Source organism: Glycine soja, chromosome 18 (genome assembly GCF_004193775.1).
Source record: "Glycine soja cultivar W05 chromosome 18, ASM419377v2, whole genome shotgun sequence".
NCBI classification, from domain to species: Eukaryota; Viridiplantae; Streptophyta; class Magnoliopsida; order Fabales; family Fabaceae; genus Glycine; species Glycine soja.
The window spans coordinates 57,013,104-57,024,630 of NC_041019.1; the positions used below are offsets into that span (position 1 = coordinate 57,013,104).

The 11,527-nt window shown below is 32.9% G+C and overlaps 2 protein-coding genes across 3 annotated transcripts; one reads left to right on the forward strand and one right to left on the reverse strand.

Annotated features, from left to right (window-relative positions):
- The first annotated feature begins 507 nt into the window (after positions 1–507).
- LOC114395762 lies at positions 508–1,468 on the forward strand. The gene has a single exon (XM_028357609.1). The coding sequence runs from the start codon at positions 543–545 to the stop codon at positions 1,212–1,214; it is 672 nt and encodes a 223-aa protein (XP_028213410.1). The 5' UTR covers positions 508–542; the 3' UTR covers positions 1,215–1,468.
- Positions 1,469–1,837: 369 nt separating this feature from the next.
- LOC114395761 lies at positions 1,838–7,327 on the reverse strand. 2 transcript variants are annotated; one of them, XM_028357607.1, is made up of 6 exons: positions 7,170–7,327; positions 6,349–6,598; positions 6,130–6,185; positions 4,232–6,025; positions 2,889–3,000; positions 1,838–2,759 (listed from the first exon to the last, which is right to left on the reverse strand). In XM_028357607.1, exons 2-6 carry the CDS (start codon positions 6,500–6,502, stop codon positions 2,029–2,031), a joined length of 2,847 nt encoding a protein of 948 aa, XP_028213408.1. In that variant the 5' UTR covers positions 6,503–6,598; positions 7,170–7,327; the 3' UTR covers positions 1,838–2,028. The 2 variants fall into 2 exon arrangements, with proteins under 2 accessions (XP_028213408.1, XP_028213407.1); XM_028357606.1 differs by lacking the exon at positions 7,170–7,327 and adding an exon at positions 6,709–7,133.
- Positions 7,328–11,527: the final 4,200 nt, after the last annotated feature.

An 11,527-nucleotide genomic window follows, 5' to 3' on the forward strand; every position in this document is an offset into this window, starting at 1 on the left:
TTATTATCTTATATCATAACTACACTCACAAGATAAAGTAATTAATAATATATGTCCCAAATGATCATCCTAAATTATTTTACACAAATAAAAAAATGAATAAATGTTTAAAAGAAAATAATAATTTTAAAAAATTAATCTTAAATCGTCATTAGTTTATTTTTAAATTTTATAGTTTATCGTTATTATATAAAGGATATAAATAAAAAAATATTTAATGTCACTTTGAAAAGTTAAAATAATTCATTATTAAATTTTATAGTTAATTATTATTATATAAAAAAATATAAATAAAAATATTTAATATTATACTGAAAAAATAAAATAATAATTATATTGAGATAAAATTTATTTTATTACACGTGATTATAATAGGATGGAGAGAATATATAATCCAAGGTGTATAATATAACTTGGGATCCTTGGACTCTGTGGGACCCTCCTCATTTAGAACGTTGGACTAAGATTTATTAGACCGTTAGAAACTCAAATATTTTACTCGCCAAAGCACTGAAAAGTTAAGATAAGAGCAAGAAAAAACGATGACGCTCTTAATGAACCCAACACAACACAATCCCAACGTCTCTCTGCAACAACACTCAAACCCCACACTGGACACCATCTCCCTCATGAAGCAAGGCTTCCTCATGATGGAGGAGGACTTTGAGAGAGGACCAAGATACCATGCATACGCTGCGTTGAGGGAAACAAAGCTTCGCATGAAGTACACGAGACAACAAGAATACGAACAAGAAGAAGAAAAAGAGGGTGTTGTTGAAGCAAAGGTCTTAACTTTAACCCCACCAAGAAAAAAACAAGTCAAGTTTCAAGATGGTGGTACTGGTGTGGTTTCTGGGAGAAAAGGGTCATCATATTCATCCTCATCTTCTCTTGTGGCACAGTCTGTGCCGGATTTTTCTGCTGTGCTGAGGAAGGAGAATAGGAAGCCGGTGAATGGTAACGTGTTACCTCCTTTGATGGAGTTGACACCTCCTTCTTCCAAGGGTGTTCTGTCGAGTGCGAGAGGGAGTAAGTCAGCGAATGCTGGTGAGAAGAGAAGGGCTGTTGGTGGTGGTGTTCTCATGCCGAGGAAGAGCTATGCCAGTATTGATGAACTAAAGAGTTTGCCTAATGCCATCAATGGTGAGAACAGAGGAGGAAGGAGTAGCAGGGTCATCACAAGAAAGACTGTTTTAGGGTATAGGCACATTTGAGGAGTGTAATGGTGTTTCCTTAAACCCTTTGATTTTATTTTATTTGTTCATTTTTGTTGTAGCTTTGCTGATAGATCTTTACTTTTCATTCTTTCTGGTTTCAATTTTTTTTTTAATTTTTTGTTTTTTCGGGAGGGACTTAAAGTATTGTGTAAGTGTAAAGCTAGTATGATTTGAGCGAGTATTCATCACCATGACAGTTTTAAAGAAGGACTTGGCTAGGTGTGTTTTGGAATAAAAGTATTTTTTTTTTTCATCAAAGGCGGAGTATGATTGTCCTTTAATCACACCCTCTTGTTGAATACTTATATTGTAATTGCTTATGTATATAAATTATAAATATTTTCATAAATTATCTTGAAAAACTTGCTGAAATAAGTATAAAACAACTATTTAATAAGCAAAATTTCATATCATAAACTCTCTAAATTATTTCATAAAGTAAACTTAAATAAACTGTGAGTTCATTCAACACACCCCTTGTCTAAAATCATTTTTCCCCGACATTTCAAGATGGAATATACTTCAATCAACTTATGTCTTTGTGTTTTAGGTTTGGTTAGTCATCAAGGCATTAACTGATATTTTCTAGGCTATTTTACTCAAATCACAGACACACAAAATTGAAAAAAATAACGAATAAAAACTAGGTCAATGGACTTTATTTTGTCCACTAATTCAAAGAGCCCCAAAAAAAAGCCTCCATTAGAAATAACATAATCCTATTTGTACAAAAAATACACCTTGTTAGATCACATATCTCACCAGAGAAAGGAATTTTAGAAGTATATCCTATGATCAGCTGAAAGGAATTTTAGAAGTAAATGGTGCCCCTGCTTGCAACCTGCAGGTCTTGAACAACTTCATCAACCAAAATTTGAAGTATATCCCCATCTATATCAACACCAGCCTCAAATGCTTCAATGTCAAAGTCAGTCCATTTCCCCAAGGAGTGGCTCATTTCCCATTCTATTATTTCATCAGGCACCATCCCAACCATAGATAACCACTTGTTGATCTCCCTCTTCACCTCTTGAGCCAACATCTCAGCTTCCATGCACAAGGGCAGCTTCGTCCATTTCTTGAATCCAGAGTTAAAATATTGGCAGCAATTTGATTCTAGATATTCTATAACACAATCAAGAAGAAACCCCTTTAGCTCCTTTCTCTGTTTAGAATCCTCACAACCCACGATGCCATTAGCATCTGTCCACATAGCATCACTCACCATACTGTCAAGATCATCAACGAGAAACTGATAAATTAGAAGTTGTGGCCCTTGATCCTCTCTGCGGTCAGTTGCAATTCTAAGCACCAACTCAGAATTCAAGAGAATATCCTTCATATGGTTGAGCTTGCTTCGTGTCAATTCTGTCCCAAAAGTGAGCAAACTTTCTAAAGCCCGGGGAATTTGGTTGACAACATCACTCAGTATCTCATCCATCCTTCCTTTGTTAAAGGATGTTGCAGAATCTGAAAGTTCAGTATCATGTTCCGGTTGACCATAATAAGAGTAATTCATGGGGTCAGGGTGAAAACCATGCCCTGGAATAAAATCAAAGAACACAGACATCAACAAGAGAAACATGGCCCAAAAAACAGAGGAATTAAATAAATTGTATTTAGAAACTACTTTTACATAAATCATATTTTTTTTTAAAAATTCCACTCCACCTGAGCTTTCATCCAGACTACTGGAAGAAAAAGAAGCTTCCAAAACGGATCCAGGACTCAGATGATTACCATTGCAACAGGTTCCTAATAACCTTTCTTGTTTTGCTCCATACTGGTAAAAAAGGAAGGAAACACAATGTCAGGTATAACTGTCATAAGAATTTCAATTTCCACCAATCACAGTACACAGTTAACTGAGTTCTTTCTTGCATTCATACTCAATCTTAAGATAAATATTATTGCATAAAGAAAATGCTAATTGTAATGCTCTTGCCAGATCCCTGAGCTTGAGCTCTATCAACATCATTAGGCTAAATCATTATCAGTACATTTCATTTCGTACAGCTGATAGCATCCATTTACATATCTGTTAATCATTTTTGGCCAACTTCCATTAGTATGATGCAAATATTTGCTTCACTATACAAAGAAGCATGCTTTCCTTTACTTTTCCACACACCATAAAGCGGTACCACCCTCTAGACGGCACTTCAACAGCTATGATCAATGATTTCCCTCAATACAGAGCCACTGGGCAGATACTCATCCATTTGAAGTTCTCCCGACATTAATAGTGGATCTGTGAGTTTCCACCATTTGAGTTGTGCTATATTATCACCATTTTTATCTTTTGACATGCTATTATTTGTAAATCAACCAAAAATGATACGCAATTTTGACTCAGAATTGTTTAGACCAATTACTAATATTTGCAGTTCATTGTACTCCAATATTTGATAAGTTTGATTGGTAGGCATAACACATTAATCAATGAAATGGGGTGTAAAATACAACTAGATTATAGGGACATGTAACTTTCAAAGTGTTTTGAGTTAACCTGCTGTGACACTGATCAGCTGAACATGTCCTTTTTCTAGAAACTAGAAATACAATTGCTTAATGTCAAAAACAAGATCCATTGGACTAAAAACCATAAGTAGAACAACAGGATGAAGTCTAAACAATGATAGCAAACAAGATAGTAAGATACCAGATGATAATTTGATGCAAATATATAGAATGCAATCCCCCCCCCCCCCTCTTCATTGTAGTATTCTGCCATTGCTACAGAGGACTGACAAATAAATAGCCACAGAAGCAGAGTACACATACACAAAAGCAAAAGTAATTGACAGGGATCCATTTCCAGCCGCAGTATATCCAATATTATTAAAAACAGAAACTTCGGACTCAAGCACTACGGACTATTCAGCAAATCATGTGGATAACATTGACTACAAATTCAATATGAAACTGAGCAACAGGTAACTGATAACGAAAGCAAAATGATCAGAAAATATAAATTTGGGTGCAATGAAACAATAATGAAAGAGAAGACTTACATGAAAACAAACATTTTCATTAAACATGTGATGACCATCATGACAGATCAGATGCTCGGAACTTAGAGCAGATATCAGCTCTTGAAGAATCATGGCACTAGATTTTTTAGGTGGAGCACCTGTAGCCAACTCCTCATCTCTTTGAGAGGTCAATTCCATCAATTTTTGTTCAAGAAAGGCACCTAAAGCATCAACTCTCAAGGGCGAAGGCCTTTGGAAATACACCATACTCTCATTGTCGCTGCTTGTCTCTTCCCTCTTGCCAGGTATTTCTATCTTTTGCTTCAAGGAGGAATTAAATGTAAATGACACTACATCATTGATCTTATTGTCATTAACCTTAATAACTCTTTCTCCTTGACCATCTTGTTTATTTTTTACAATAGAATTGTTCAAGGAAGAAGCATTGAAGTCCCTTATTTTGCCACCCATTCCACCAGAATGGAGATTTCTTTGTTTTGTACCAACTGAATAAACAGAACCTGTACCTTCTAGTTGTGTGACATTAGGAATCCTTCTTTTTCTCTCTAATGTCCTTACGTGAGATAAGGAACTCTGTTGTCGATTGTAAGGTTTTTTCTCTAGGTCAAATTTGGAACCATCCGCTTTGGTAAGTGACCTTATCCTTGATCGACCACTTAGACTTCTATTCATAGCAACAAAATCTTTAGTTCCATTCACAGCACTCATAGATGATGATACCCTTTTTACTTGCATATCACTCGTTGTAGACCCAGATGAATATCTTTCACTGCTTAACATCTGTTCTTGTGTTTGAGTTTTGTGTTTTAAGGCAAAAGAAGATGCATCATCCTCTAGGGCCCTTGATGGTTGGCAAGATGAATTCCATTTAGCTGGACCGTCATGGGGCATTGGCATTCTTCTGGCAGTGGGTTCACTCCATGATTGTTGTGCATTATTTTTTCCTTTTCCTTCAGTAACAAGAGATATGAGCTTTTCCTGACTTCTCGGAAGAACTACATCTCTTTCATGTCCATGAGGAGGGAATGACTTTCCCTTCTTCTCTAATGATACCATAGAGGTAGCAGTGATCACATCTGAAACAATGGGTGGAGGAACCAATGACTGTCTCCCAACCTCAAGCTTGCAGTCAAGAACATCTAGCAAATTACCACAGTTTTTGCAAGAGGTCTGCCCCATCAATTGCTTGCATGAGCTGGTTTCAAAACAAGATTGATTTTGCATAATCGCTGACCCATCTTCCACACCATTTGTCACAATGCCAGTCTTGGGAGGATACATGGAAGCAGGATATGTAAGAGAATTTTTAGCTCTACTTCTGCTTTGCAGTCCAGGTTCCAAAATTTTTGTAGCTGCTCCTATTAACCTAGAGCTTCGAGAAGCACTCTTTCCGGAAGGAATTCTTGGGGTTCTCAAAGAAGCAAGCTTCTGATGATGATGGTGATTATATTTTCTTGCTCGTGACAAAACACTCTTAATTTGCAGTGCCTCGGCTCCAAACCTGGTCACCGCCCTTCTCTCATATGACCCAGTTTTCTGAAGCTTCTGAGGTCTTGAATCATGCTTTACAACTCCCATTTCCAAATCCACGCCTTGCCTATCCAACTCACAATGGTCACCCAAAGATTCCTTCTTCCCATCAGCACACAAGGCTTTCTTGGACTTGTCTCGCTGAGCTGCCGGAATAGATTCGAGACCCATCAACCTAGCTACCAGACTCGGAACTCGCATTTCACTCTTTTGTTCTACATCTAGACCATGATTCCCACCTTTTTTAGCACCAGGAAAACCTCCACTGTTCTCATTAGCAATCTACAATTGAAACGCAGCCACAATACCCAACAAAAAGAGTTAAGTACCAAAGATTAAACAAAAAGAATCAACACAATCTCTCGAGCATATTTTTAAAGCGTTACCAAGTGAAGCTTGGAATTTGGCATTTTTTCATCTCCCTTAAACTTTTTCGCACCAGCTGACACACGCTCAACAACAAAAGATCAATCAAAAGAAACACATCAGTCTCCAAAAACCAAGAACAGTCCCTCATGTCTTCGTGTGTGACATTTAAAGCCAAATTTATATTACATTTCATACATTATATTATTATATGAGCATAGATTTAGAAAGAAACTAACCAGGAGGAAGAAGCTTCTTGGAGAAGAGCTTCTTCTTGGAGAGTTTCCTCTTCCAATCAATGAGCTGAAAGAAAATGCCAACACAACCACCAGGTTTATGCTGCTGCACCTTCTTCTCCGTGATGGCCAAATTCTTCACAGTAGAATCATTCATTTCTGCAACACTCCAAAACCACCACCGACAACTCCAAAAGAACCAAAAGAACCGAAAGTCAAAAACCACCTTCCTCAATCAACAACGGGTTCCTCTCTACATTGTTAAAACCAATAAACACATTCAATTCTCAGCACACATATTCTCTTTCACTGATCAGAAAAAAAAAAAAAAAAACTTAACATTTCCATGAATGATTCCCTCACCAACAAAACAAAAAAAAAAAAAAGGAAAAGGAAACAGCTTTCTCTTCCCTTTAGGTACCCATCTGCAAAAGCTCAGTCTCACACTTATGGAAACAACGTACAATAATGTTATCCAGAAAAGACATGGGAACAAGTCTGCAAAACTTGACAGCAGCAGGACTAAGGCAGAAAGCAACTCTTGATACAGCAAAACGACACCGTCGAAGAAAAAGCAAAGAACAATACAATTACTACATAGCAACGTTTCTAAATCACAAGCATCAACAAACAATGCAGCTAATGCTATATGCTCTAAGACTACTACTGCAAGGTGCAAAGCAAAGCTAAGGTGGAGGCGCGCGTGCGGATAAGAGAGTGAGAGAAGGGTGCGTAGGATAAGGGGAATGAGACAAATGGGACACCCCAGGCACAAGAAAGCATTGGTCAAATACATTAATATTAGTGGTTATCGGGACAACAACCGGAAACAGAGGTTGGGTTTGTTGGGTAACGTTGGGTCTACGTCTGTCTGCTATTCTGCGCTGTGGGAGCGTCAATTCATTGCTGTAACTCACGCGCCGTCAATGCACTCGCCCCAACCAACCTATGTAATTGACGCACACAATATTAGCATACTTTATTTTCAATAACTCCTTAGTAACAAAGTACTGAAACACCAAAATTCAACTATAGCTTATGCAATGGCATAAACCTCGAAAAGGATATCAATAATAATCATGCTAAACTTTTCCCCTTCTTACTCGGTTCGCAGCAAGAAAAGGGTAAGAATGCACACTGGGATATGCCCCAACTTTTGGGGTTAAAAATCTTTCTAAACATTTTATATATCAACTTTCATTTCATTTTGCACAGACACTTTATAATGTTCTTTTGTTAATGAATTTAATTTATATTTTATTAATATATAATTTTACACTATCAGTTAATTAAAAATTATGATAACTATAACTTGAAAATAATTACTATAAAAAAATCAAAAATTTTATTGTATATGTTAATTTATGATTAGATAAAAGTATAAAAAAAAAATCCATGGTTGGCAGATAAATTATTTTCTCCTTTTGTTAATTTTATTTATTTGTTTTATATAATGGTGATAATAAGATGTATACTTAAGATGCCATATAAATTATCTAAATTTTCTATCATTCTACCAAGTTTAACAGGTTGCTTTATTTTTTTATTTCACCGTAAATTCTAAATTGATAGTAATTAAAATAAATAGAACATCTTCTTGACCATGAGTCAATTCTCACATGAGTTCTTTTGTTTGTTGCTTAAAAATTATAACTATAAGTCTATAACCATTATCAAGTAAGAACAAGTTTAAAGCTTCTGTTCAATTTTTAAAATAAAAATGTTAAAGTAGCACGTGAGTTTTGGTGGACCCAATAATGTGAATATGAATACGAATGTATAGTAAAGAGAACTGTGGTCACATGAAGCGTGGGGAAGAGCGTGTGAAAAAGTGAAGAATCTGAGACTTGACCAATGGATCATCGTTCTTAACACTGTTTCATTATACTAATTGTTAAAGGATTTATCTTTATCTTTTACGAGATTAGATTGTACACAACCATAAACACAAAATCTAGTGGAAGTTGACATCAGATTTATTTTTTATTTTTGTATTTTCGTGTTTGGAGAAAAGAAAGAAAGAGAGAAAGGCCAATCCATCACAGAACAAAAGCCAATAGAAAAAGGCAAAGGCAGACGAAATTTCTCTCAAGTGTAAGACAAAGAGAAAATATAGTTTATGGCTGGGTTTGAATATCGTATGCGAAACATCTAAATATAAATTTTAAGGTATGGTTGCGTTAAATATATATTTTATATGTGCGCGTGAGAGTAAGATAGAGAAATACTGCATAACTCTTTTTTTCTACATTGATGTTTTGCATTAATTAGAACTGAAATAGAAAAAAATGAGAAAAATAAAAAATGAAAGAAGTAAAAGAAAAACTCCAAATTCCGAAGAACATCAATAATGGAAGATGCTTAATGGATTGTTTAACAAAAAAAATTATTTTGATATGCAACATGATTTTGAGTTGTTTAAAATTAGAGATAATTAATTACTTATATAAATAACTATTAATCATGAGTTGTTTAACTTTGTATAAGAAAAATATAATATTTAAGAGTTAAACAATTTGTTAATAAAAATATTCATAGAAGAAAAAATTAATTGAGTTATGTAAGATTAATGTGACATGAATTAGATTGTTTATATCAACACCATAAAAAATGTTGAATTTTTCTTTACACCAATTCGAATTATAGATAAATAAATAAATAGAGACATAGATAATCACATAGCATGTAAAAATATGAGTAGGATGTAGGATATAATTGACTATTTGTGCAAGACAAGTTAGGAGCCTTTTTATAAAGAATGCTCCGACTATTTTTATAAGAAGAATATGTAACATGAAGTTTATTACTAATCAATTTCATATGAAATACAAAGTACTTGATTTATGCGATTAAGAGAGAACAATAAGAATAGCATTGGTACAATATTTTAAAAGGAGATTAACAGTGCGTTTGGATTAATTTTATGGTGTGAAATAATTAAATTTTTTAGTGAAGATAAATCAATAAATAGTTGTTTTATTGTTTTATAGTATCATAACATAATTTTGTAAAATATAATTGATAATTGGTCCTTATGTGTTATCAAAATAAATAACGAATTATTCAGTAAAAATGTAAGCAAATTGAATATTATCAAGTATCATTTATAAGTGCTTCAACCAAGGATACAATTGGATTGTAGAAGTATTATAACCCATCATTTTACTCTCTCAGCAGTCTTATTTGTCCAAATTTGAGAGAAACATTTGACACGTTGCTTTGAATGCATTCTCTCTTATTTGTTTAAATTTATTAAAAATTATAAAAGATAGTGACTCTTATATTATCTTTAATGATTTTTTCTTATAATTTTATAATTTTTAATAAATTTTAACTAATAATAAAGTGTGTATTAAAAGAAATGTGTTAGAAATATATTGTTAGCACTCCTTTTGTGTTTCCTTCAAAAAAAAAAGCACTCCTCTTATGCAAAAAATCACGAAATAGACAATTGTTTGTAGAGTGTAATTTTGAGGTAATGTCAATATAGAGATTTATAAAAGGCAACATTATTATCATATTTGTTAAAGTATCAAAGAGATGGCAAATTTGTCATAGTATTTTTATTGTATTTATTCTCTTAATATAAATCTGAAAAATCAGTGCAATAATCTGGTGGAAAGAATAAGTAAAATAAGCGAACAAGAAAAAGAAAAACAACAACTTGGCCCCATATTTAAAGAAGCGTGTGTGCTATTATCCATATTCCATAGTACGCTATACTTTATTGGACTTGAAAATAAAATTAAGAATAAGTGGTAATAGACGTCCTAATTCATTTGAAATGATATGTATTTAAGGAGATACAAGTACACAAAGCATACATGGTTGTAAGAGGAAAGAGTCAAGATAGATGAATATTGGACGAAGAACAATTGTACACATCACGTGCAAATTGCATGACAAAGTAAAATTTTCTTAATAAAAGAACATAAAGAGCTTTTTAATGAGCAGACAGGGGTCTAAAACATATGAGTTTCATAAATTTTGGGTTAGATTATAATGGATGAATAAAAAATATATATATTAATTTAGTTATGGTTTGTTAAATAATATTTAAAAATTTCGATCCATTTATGTTGTATTTTATAAAATTTATTTAGCCCATTCATCATTTTTTATAGATAGACATTCAACTCATTTCTTCAAAAGTATGTAATATTTTAATAATTAATGTATTTGTACTTATTCAGTTAAGTTTTTTTTTATATATAGATTTCTTCAAAAGCATAACCTATAAGTAAAAGAAGAGACATCATATAAAATTGTAAAATTAAGTGAATTTTAATAAACAATTTTATCCTCACATAAAATTAGATATATATATATATATATATATATATATATATATATATATATCTTACAAATTAAATAAAAATTAAAATAGTTGAAGCCTGTGAGCTGGCCCATTTAACTTTGCACTAGAACCAACTGGTCTATTTTTTTTTTTATGTGCCAAGTGTTCAATCTCAATGGTCTTCAATTCTATTTATAAAACAAGGAGATAATGGAGAGGAGTGATTTGATCAATGTTGGATTTCTCATATGAAATTCAGAGGCCTTAATTAGAAAGCTTAATTTCAGTTTTTTTTTTATCAAGATAAAGGTCAATTTTGATTTCCATGTCAGAACAATGTGTTGTAAATCTTTCTTTTAATTTTTCAAGGATGCAAAAACACCTCTATCAAATATACATAAATCAAGATATTACCTCATTTTTGCATACTACCAACAATAGAAGAATAATAGATGTGTTTAAAATTTTTCTCTCTTCAAAATTCTTCATTTCTTTCTCTATTTTTTTCAGAAAATTTTCAGTTTTTTTTTCTTCTTTTCTTCCATATATTTTATTTATTTATCTTGATAAAATTGAATTCCGACACCACTCTATCCAAACTTATGTATAATTATTAAACACAATAAAGTTTTTCTTATCAAATTGTAACTAAATTATATTTTTATGATAGAAACTCAAGAGAAGATTGGTCAAAATAGAATAATCGGTAGCAACTCCTCTACACTATATATGTAGTCTTTTTTATTATGATAAAAATTACATGAAATTAAATTTTTCCATCAAGTTCTCATATCAAATATTTCTTTTTTTAAAAAAAGCTCCCCCCAACATATTATTAATGGAGGCTATTTAATACTTAAAAGAACATCTTATGTCATCATTTGA

Excerpts from the sequence above, each read along its gene's own strand:
- LOC114395762 (XM_028357609.1), top strand. The coding sequence starts at position 543 with ATGACGCTCTTAATGAACCCAACACAACACAATCCCAACGTCTCTCTG.
- LOC114395761 (XM_028357607.1), bottom strand. The coding sequence starts at position 6,502 with ATGAATGATTCTACTGTGAAGAATTTGGCCATCACGGAGAAGAAGGTG. Across the intron at positions 6,186-6,348 it reads CAAGAAGCTTCTTCCTCCTG|CTGGTGCGAAAAAGTTTAAG; the intron begins GTTAGTTTCTTT and ends AGCGTGTGTCAG. Across the intron at positions 2,760-2,888 it reads TAGTCTGGATGAAAGCTCAG|GGCATGGTTTTCACCCTGAC; the intron begins GTGGAGTGGAAT and ends ATTTTATTCCAG.